This window comes from Oryzias melastigma, linkage group LG1 (assembly GCF_002922805.2).
Source record: "Oryzias melastigma strain HK-1 linkage group LG1, ASM292280v2, whole genome shotgun sequence".
NCBI lineage: Eukaryota > Metazoa > Chordata > Actinopteri > Beloniformes > Adrianichthyidae > Oryzias > Oryzias melastigma.
The window spans coordinates 22,591,982-22,601,682 of record NC_050512.1 but is presented as its reverse complement, the minus strand read 5'-3'; the positions used below and the strand labels follow the sequence as shown (position 1 = coordinate 22,601,682).

Sequence of the window (9,701 nt, the reverse complement as noted above, 5' to 3'; positions counted from 1 at the left end):
AGTGATAGAAAACAACAGTTTTTTTTAGATAAAATTGGCATAATCATAAAAATTTTTCTTTTTTGTAGTTTTTTGTTCTCGAATTCCTAATTTATCAGTAATTTTGAGCATGTTTTTAGGATTTTCCTATGTTTTGATTTTCCATTTTGTTACATATAGCACAGTTGAAAATAAAAGAAAAATATTCTTATTTATCATGTGTTGTTATATTTTGTTCTTTTTTATGAAAAATACCTTTTATTGGGTAAATTATATCGTGTAAAAATTACCTGGCAAAAGTGATGTTGTAACTTTTAAACCAAAAGGGTTCAAGGGTTAAAAGACCAATAGGAATTCTTTAAAAATAGCTCTAAATATGATCAGACTTTTGAAAAGCATGTTAAAAAGATGCAACGAGAGTAGTTTAAAATTGTGAAAGAAATGTCAGGTAACATCTTTAACTTCAGAAGATCAAAGAGAGAAAATATATTATATATACTGTATGTACAAGTAAAATGTCCATTTACAGAAGCTACAAATCAATTCTCCCACTTTCAGTGGTTTTCCTGAATCTGGCAAAGGGCTCCCAAGCAGAACCTGTCATACCACAATCCCATTTAATTCATAGTCTGCTTCAACTCTTCTCACTCTATGAAGCATGTCGATAATATCCGATGAGAACATACACTTTTTATTAAGATGGCAGGGGTAAAAAAAAGGGTGTAACTGAGCTTTTTTGAGGATGTCAAGACACAACTTCAAGAGGAAGTGAGTGTGGTCAGAGTGACTCACAGAGAGCCCCAGAGGAGCTGGTTGTGTGTGTGTGCATGTAAATGTGTGTGTGTGTAGGGGTGGATTGTGTGTAGGGGTGGATTGTGTGTGTGTGTGTGTGTGTGTGTGTGAGATAAGGCTGGCTAATGGATCAGACCTCCACCACCTGATCCCTCTCACTGTCTATCCATGGACAGCTTGGATCTGATCTAGTATTTATCTGCTCATCTCAGCATTAATATAAACCAGAATTTCATTCATAAATGTGTATTATTTGTTTACATTTTAAGTAATTAGTAAAAAACTGATTAAAAAGAACATTTCCACACGTCTTTAAAACTGTCTTGTTTGTAATTCTCAGAAAAAAATGTAAATTAAACTGAGCTACATTATTAAAATGTCCAAACAATACTTTAATAAACTGTAAATAAAAAAAAAATGAAAAACGAATCCAGTAACAGAATTTAACGATGCACCGCCACAATAAAAGCCTTGTTTTATTCTCATCTTATTTTCTCTCATGTTTCAAAAACATTTGCAGTCCGTCCATCGGTGATATAAATTGTCTTTAGGGTAATTCAAGCTGACAAAAATAATCCTCTAGTAAAACTGGGATGAGCAGAAAGTGGATTTGATTACTAATCTGCATGTGGTCTTGTAGCAAACCAGCAGGACCGAGCGAGCTCCTCTTGTTTCCCAGTGACAGCTGGGTTTGGGAACAGCAGATCACCATGATCCTCCACAGGATAAAGCAGGTTTACAAAAAAAAAAAAAAGCTGCAGCTGCTACAGCTTTATAAACATTTGTATGTTCTGCTAATGGATCTCCAAATTGGTCATAAAGCTCAGAGGGTTTAGTGTCTTTAGTTTTATCATTTCTTTTTTCAGTTTTAACAGCCGCGGCTTGACTAAGAAGAGCTTTAGAGTCTATTTTTTTATTTTTACGTTTAAAAGCTCACCTGAACTCTGACACAGACCCACAAAAAGTGAGTAGTTAACCTGAAAGGAAGGGTCTCAATTCACATAAAAACAAATCCTGGTTCTGAATATTATAATTGCAGACAGAGGATAATGTAGACTAAAAAGTGGAATTGAATTGAGGGCAATAAATGTCATTAGAGAGGTGAATTTGGGGTGCAGAAATATAAGAGCCATTCGTAAACAGATTAGAAAGCGTTTTTATGTAGCAAGACAAGCTAATTTTCTTCTTTATGCTTTTTTTTCTCTCCTTCAAGAGATCTAAGCTCATTTTGGGAAACACTGCCTCCTACAGAGCAGATGTTGCAACTGCATCACATTTCCAGGATGATTGGTCTGCTATAAAAAAAATAAAAAAAAAAGGTAATGTTTTCTGTCCAACAGAGATACCGTCTAGTGTAGGGGTATCAGAATCCAGGCCTCGAGGGGCGGTGTCCATCATATTCCCCAACCAAAGCTCCTTTTTGGCTAAACACACCTGATCCAGGTAATCAACAGCAGATAGATTTCTAGAAAACCAGCAGGAGCCTTTGAGGCCTGGAGTTTGACACTCCTGCTCTAGTGTGAAGGAACATTACGCAGGCATGATAAACTTTTGAAAACCAGCATGTTTTGTCATGACAGAATCATTTGAAAACATCTAGTTTTATTCCCTGCAAATGCCAACAGGAAATCACAAAAGTAAAAGTTAGTGCTCGCTAATCTAGGTGAGCAAGGACGCCTCAAAACTCAGACTACTTCCTAGTTGAACATTGATTCAATAACTCAGGGATTTCATTGACTCTTCTAAAACATTTTGTTTTCTTCTTTTTTTGGCTGCTTTGATGACAAATTTGCTCTTCCTGAAACCCCGTCTGACATCAGATGGAGAACCAAACAGAACCAAACGGCACTCATGGCTGACAAGATCAGGCAATCGGAGCTGGGTCTTCTGCAATGAAGACACTCTTGTGATTAGCGGATTGGAAGCGGGCACTCTGCCCAGAGCTAAATATTGGACCAATTATTCTGGTGTGTGTCAATAACACTCCCACCTCACAAAGGAAGAGGGAGGCAGAGCTACTTTCTTTGTGAATGCGAGAGCGTAGTAATAAAGGTTAAATGCTCGACACGCAGCTACAGTTGACGAGGAGGACACAATAATCTTTACGCGAGATGAAAACAACTTCCATCAACAAGATGCTCCCCAACACAACACTAAATGCATCTGCAGTTGAATAAAGTTCCCTGAATGGAGCCAAACATAAGACTATTAATCTTTGCAGCTGATGTACTTTCTATTTTTGAGTAACACCTCATGGCGTTATCCCTCTGACAACTATAGGATAAAGCTAGGATTTATCAACGGCTGTATGACCAATTAGGGGGATATTTTTTTTCTTTTTGTGAAAAGCTTCAAACATGAATTATTTTTTTGTGTTGTTAAACTAATAGTATAGCAACACTCGTTTGTAGTCTTTAAAGATCTGCTCCAATAAAAATGGCGTTTTGGGTGTTTTTATTGTGTTCTTGTGGCCATTTTCTCAGGATGGAGGAGATAAATAAAGAAATGTAACATTAAAATTGCATTTAGAAGCATTTCTTTATTCAAATTGTTATGAATCAGGAACAAATGAAAAAATGCTGCTGAAAATAAGAGATAATTTGTGATGTAGAAAATATGCTGGATGGGCCATACGCTCCCTGCTCCGCTCCATTGCAATGCATCCGCTTGCAGACAACTAGATCTATATATGTCTTTGTTACCAGTTTAGCTTAGTCTGTTTAGTTTAGTTTAATTTAGCAACCAGCTATTGTTTATATTTTATGACATTATGTTTTTGGAAAATTATATAAATAAAATTGAATTTAATTAAATCTGGATCAAAACTCCTCTATGGCTAATTAGAGGTGATGGGAAATGGGGGCAGGCTTCCTCCATGACAATGGTCCAACTTATGGACAAATTTATGCGCTGTAGAAACAATTTTAGAAAATACTTTTTTTATTATTATTATTGGTAAAACCTGGATAAATATAGTTAAAAGACCACTGGGAATACTTTTGGAATATAGCAAAATATGATTAGAGTGGGACTATTTAAGGCAAGAAAAAGAGGAAAATAGCTGCAATTGTGGAATCCTGAGGGGTGGGAAGTCAATGGGAAAGCAGAAATATGAACTTTAAGTCATGAAAGCAAAGATGGAATGTTCTCCTGGATTTCTCACATCAATTCAAACATCGTTAACCCATCAATCAAACAAGAACGAGAGAAAAAACAAGTATATCCAATGAGGTTTTTAAATAAATGGAGTATTTTGCTTTGAAGATGCAAAAAATAAAAACCCACGGGGAAGCAGAGGTCTTTGCTGCATAAATGAATGATAATTCACAAAAGCAGACTGTAGAGTATAAATGCCAGTCATCTTTTAACTGTGGTAAGAATGTTTTTCCTGCCGAGCTACTCAAACAGGAAGGAAGTTATCAAGAGAAGAGCCACTCTGGCAACAAGGAACTTTCAAAGAAGTGCATCATTTCATTTCTGAGGAAAGCTATAAAACTGCTTAGAGGAAAGGGAGGCGGAGGTTGAAATCATCAATCAGAAGTAGTAAATGTGAACTGTCTAAATAGATACTAAAACCACAACGATTGAATTGTTACAAACATGAAAATATAAAGAAATCTGACAGAAAATCTGATGATCTACTAATCCTTTCACCTTCTGGATCTCATATGAAAACTGTTCATAAGACATTTTAAATTATTTATAAATGGTAAATAGTAAAGGATTAAACAATTCAAAAGCTATTCCCATGTTTGTAGTCCTTCCTACAAACGTCCATTTGTCTCAATAAAAAAGTTAGGCCCCCTTAACCCGACTCATGAGGGGGCCGGGTCACAGGCTCAGGGGTATAACTTTTCAAATCGAGCGGATAATTACACCAAATAAGGTCCTCATGTTGCCTCCTGTGTCTCTGGTCTTAAAGCAGACCCAGGCGGTAAAGGGATCCTCATATTGTAATAGCCACTTAAACGGGGTCTCCAGTAGGCAACAGCTGTTGCTGACTTCCACCCATATCCCCTTTGGCCTCCAGCTTTTCCAGCTCGCCCTGCTGCCGGTGGTTGGTCTTCCTCCCTAAGGGGACGCAGCGCTGTTAGGCCACCATTAGTCCCGCTAATGGGTCTGCCAACAGCACCACATCCTTAGCGTTTAGCCCTTCTCTGTGGGAGATATGGATATCGATCACTAGAAAATGGAGAGTTGAAAGGGGGGGTTCAAGTGTGTAAATCCAAATATGCAAACAAACTGATAGAGGATGCTCTGAACAAGAGAATAAAAATAATTTTTAAATATATTTAAGGCTGAATAAACACAAAAAAAATATTAATGAATGTACTCTCTTACATTTGGCTGATCTTATCCATTAAAGTTTAGAAAGAAATATGAGGTTCAGCAAAAAAGAAATAAAGAACAAAAAGTGCTGGTGATTGATCAAATCTCCAGATGCATAAAGTGACGGCGTTGTAGTTGAACAACTAAGCAGATAAATGCAATGTCAGCAGGAAACATGAACAGTCTCATTAAACAGCATAAAACTTCTGAGGGATAGTTTGATAAACCCCTTTAGATGTGGGACTACACAGTTTGTTACTAACAGTTTGTTCTTTTATTCTTCTCATCCGTTTTCTTTAAGTCCCTGAATGCTTAAAATTATAAAACTAAAATTAATAATTTTACCAAGTTAAAAAAATTGAAAGAATCCCAAAAAAAAAGAATACTGCAGATATTTGGAGCCTTTCACTTTCATTTTCTGGAAAAAGCTGTCATGAAACAAACATTTGCTAAACAATCACAACCAGTTTTTTTGGCTTTGTTTACCATTATTTCACCATTTGAGCTGTGACTCTGTAACCTAATATCGTTTCTTTTCAACACAGCACTCATGTACACAGACAGTGGTTTGAGATGAGTTCATGTGTGTGAATTCTGCTTTTGTTACATGCAACAGTCACAGAGGGGAGCTTAGATGTTACTTTGGTGCCTGAAAACGGCATTTAATGAAACATATCTACCATTTAAGAGCAGAAATCTCAAAAATGATTCGATATTATCTGTATTATATTATAAAACAAAACATTTCTGGAGTAAAAAGGAGAATAACAAACTAATAGTCATTTAATAAGGGGGTAAACATTTCATGAACTAACAAAATCTGTGTTTTAAATAAATCTGAAGTAATATTTGTGGGGAAAATAATATAAAAATGTCTTACAGGACTAAAAATTTGACTTTTTGTGTAATGCTTAGATGCAGCAATGTCATCAAAAACAGTCAATAATACAAATATATATATATAAGTAAACAAACACCTGAACTGGCATGGAAATAATCACAATTTAATAATAAACCTGTTAGTTTTTATTTAACAAAACTTTTGCACATTTCCGCACCAATAGGGCCATAAATGTTCCCTGCAGATCTGTGTCAAACAGATATTATTTCTTTACTAACAAAAAACCTCCATCTGCGCTCACAGAGCTCATGCAGTTTGTTTGTTTTCAGGAGATAGACTGGCAGACAGAGGATCAATAGAAACAAGCCTGTTTCATTCCAGTAGCTACTAGAGAAAAACCTTGAAGGAAGTTTGCTGTTTTTACCCATTTCTAGAAAAGAAAAGCAGCATATTTTATCCACCGACTGTGTAATTCCAACACTTTTTCAAGTTAATGCAGACTAGAACTGGAGTCAAGTACATTTATAGGGGAAAATCTAATTAAGATCATTTTTTATGCAAGATTTTGATGCATAATACTGTTGCAAAGATAGTGCAAACACTGCTAATAAACTCTCACTCCAATCATCTTTTGATCTATTTTAAAAGTGTTTCCAGTGGTCTTCTAATTATGATTCTGCCATTTTTAAGGGAAAATCAACAAATTTGTGTCATTTTCTTGGACATAGTTTCTCCAAAGTGTCAGGAGTTCACCAAGAAGAGCCCCACTCCCCATCATCCCTTTGTTTACACTCTCTCCCACTAGCTTACAACCCTCATACCCCCAATCTAATATTACTGGTGCAACAAAAGTTGAATTATCCAGCCGTACAGTATTAAGACAGATGACAGCTCAGACGAGGAACACTTCTATTTGTTGTCTATTTGTCTACAAGTGGATGCATCAGAATGGAGCAGAGCAGGGAGATAGCAGCTTGTCATTTTTGGTTCTACGTCACACCTGCAGTCATTTTTCAAACAGTATTTTTGTGTGATTCACATTGATTTCAATGTAGAAATATTTAGAAATTACATTTTTAACATATTTTTTAAAAATATGTCCAACAATTGGCAAAAGAATCTCGTAAAAACAGTTTTCAGTGGGTCTTTAAAGCTATTTGGAACTGAATTTAACTCATTTCTCAGTCACACAGGCAAAAGGTTAAGCAGGTCATTTACTGGTAAAAAACAAACAAAAAAAAAAACTGAAAAACATGGGTAAATGTGAGTTCCTTGTTATCATATCTCACTAGAGAATTCAAAGTTCACGATAATTGGTTTGTCCTACTTCAAAAACGTGGGGCTGACACTTTTTAAAATGTGTAACACATAATGTAGCAAAGAGATTTATAACCATATTATAATTTTTAATCATTTTTATACTTCAGATGTCACACTTAATGCAACCATTGTCATCTAAGACATTTTGTACAAGCAGGATAAAGTGTGAAGATTCAGCACAGATTCAGAGAAACTGATTCTCACCTGCAGCCTCCGCCTTCGGATGATCCCTGAATCCTCCATGGCGCATGCGCGGGGTCACACCTGTCGGCAGGTGCGCTCGCTCCTGAACTGCCAACTCTCGCGTGGTTTTCAGCGGACCGGTGTGCCGTTGCCATTATGTTTTGACAAAAAGCTGGACATTTTTGAGGAGACCAGGGGGCTTGTTGGTGGATTCGTTGACGTCAGGAAAAAATAAAATAAATAATTAAATGTGTTTTTTTAGTTGCTTCTGGACAGGTAAAAATCAACCCAGCAAAGTGTGGTGAACCCCAGCAGACTCCCCATGCTGGCGGGTCCCTGAGCGCTGCTCGGCGGGGGGGAGGAACCGAACAGGATGGACCAGAACCCAACAGAGAGAGGCAGACCCAAAAGGTGATCCCACCTCAGATCCCACACAGTGAGCAAACGTTGTCGAATCCCAGCGAGCGATTGTCCAGTTTGTAGGACATGTCACCGTAAAATGAGACAAACTTCAAGTCCTCCACACCCTTCACTCCTCGGATTTCCACGGGCTCCTCACAGCATCCCAGCGTGGATCCGGCGGGATCAGATCAGATCAGATTGCAGTGTGGAGCAGCTGATCGTTTCCCTCCGTTCAGACGCCGATTCTCCTGCTCCGGACTGCGCTGGCCGCGGATTACCGCCGCGTTTGTGGAGAAATCTGATCTATAGTTTCCACGCAGGCGTCGCTCCATCCTCTGCTGCTGCCTGCCACCCACTTCCTACTACCAAACCACGGTTAACCCCTAATCGACCAGAGCCTCCGAGCCGAACGGAGTCCAGTCATCACCTTTAGAGACACGATAGAAACATTTTAATTTCATTAACATGTTTGAATATTACAATTAAAGTGGATGAGAATGTTATTATTATTTAATTAGGGATTTAATGTGTGAGTGATCAATATTTACAGCTGATACAACACAATCAGAGCGTGAAAAATATATTTTTTAATAAAATTATTTTCTATCACCACTTCAAATACCCACACTGATGATAATCATTATGAAAATAAAATGTTTTTTTAAAAAATAAGCTTAAAATTGAATGTCTGAATATTTCTTTATTTTTTAATTATTTTTAATCAGGAGCAGACAAAAAAATGCAATTCTAAAAAGATTGTATTTACGACGTTTATAACATTGGAAATACAGTGGGCGGGTCAAAGGGTCCTTGCTCCGCCCCATTTTGATGTACACCGGGGGTCAGCAACCTCTAACAGTAAAAGAGCCATTTGGACTAGTTTTCTACTGATCAAAACCTAGAAGGAGCTGCATAGATTTACTTTAGCCTTTAAGAAATTTGGATAATTCATTGCCATTTTTTAAAAATAATAAATATGAAATATTCCTAGGGCTGCACGGTGGCGCAGTGGTTAGCGCTCTCGCCTCACAGCGAGAAGGCCCCGATTCGACTCCCGGCTGGGACCTTTCTGTGTGGAGTTTGCATGTTCTCCCCGTGCATGCGTGGGTTTTCACCGGGGACTCCGGCTTCCTCCCACCGTCCAAAAACATGCTTCATAGGTTAATTGGTGACTCTGAATTGCCCCTAGGTATGAATGTGATTGTGGGTGTGATTGAGGCCTTGCGACAGACTGGCGACCTGTCCAGGGTGTACCCCGCCTTCGCCCTTCAGTAGCCGGGTTAGGCTCCGGCACCCCCGCGACCCCGAAAGGGAAGAAGCGGTCAAGACAATGGATGGATGGATGGAATTATTCCTATTTTTGGTACGATCAAAATCAAAAATATAAAAAGAAACTACCATCTTTCAAAATGTCATTTTTTTTCATTTTTACCTTTTAGTAGGTAAACATGAGTAAAAATAGTAGATGTCGAATTAGCCAAAAAGCTAGCTTGTTGCTTGATTACTAGCTAAACTCCAAAACAGCCTAAAATTCCTCAGTAAACTAAATCACTCAAAAGTGTTAGCCTGTTGCTAAAATAGAATCTAAACTCTAATTTAGCCTAAAAAATCTCAGTAGATAAAAAAATTACCCAAAAACTTTAGCTTATTGCTAAATTTTAGCAAATTAGCATAAAAAAACTCAGTAGAGGTCAAATTAGGCAAAAAAAGCTAACTTGTTGCTTAATTACTATCTAAACTCCAAAATAGCCCAAAATTTCTTAGTAAACTAAATTACAAAAATAAAAAAAACTTACTATGATATTATTTATCTTCAGCCAGAAAGCCACCATAGAGAGATAAAAGAGCCCCATGT

General features: G+C 37.4%; 1 protein-coding gene across 5 annotated transcripts in view; it reads right to left on the bottom strand.

Annotated features, from left to right (window-relative positions):
* mast1a (microtubule associated serine/threonine kinase 1a) overlaps positions 1 to 8,211 on the bottom strand; it is an 87,375-nt gene extending 79,164 nt beyond the window's left edge. For all 5 annotated transcript variants that reach the window (XM_036213311.1, XM_036213316.1, XM_036213318.1 and 2 more), the window contains exon 1: positions 7,466 to 8,211. In XM_036213311.1, coding sequence (XP_036069204.1) covers positions 7,466 to 7,504 — 39 coding nt within the window. In that variant the 5' untranslated portion in view covers positions 7,505 to 8,211. The remainder of the gene's footprint in view (positions 1 to 7,465) is intronic.
* Between the last annotated feature and the right edge of the window lie 1,490 nt (positions 8,212 to 9,701).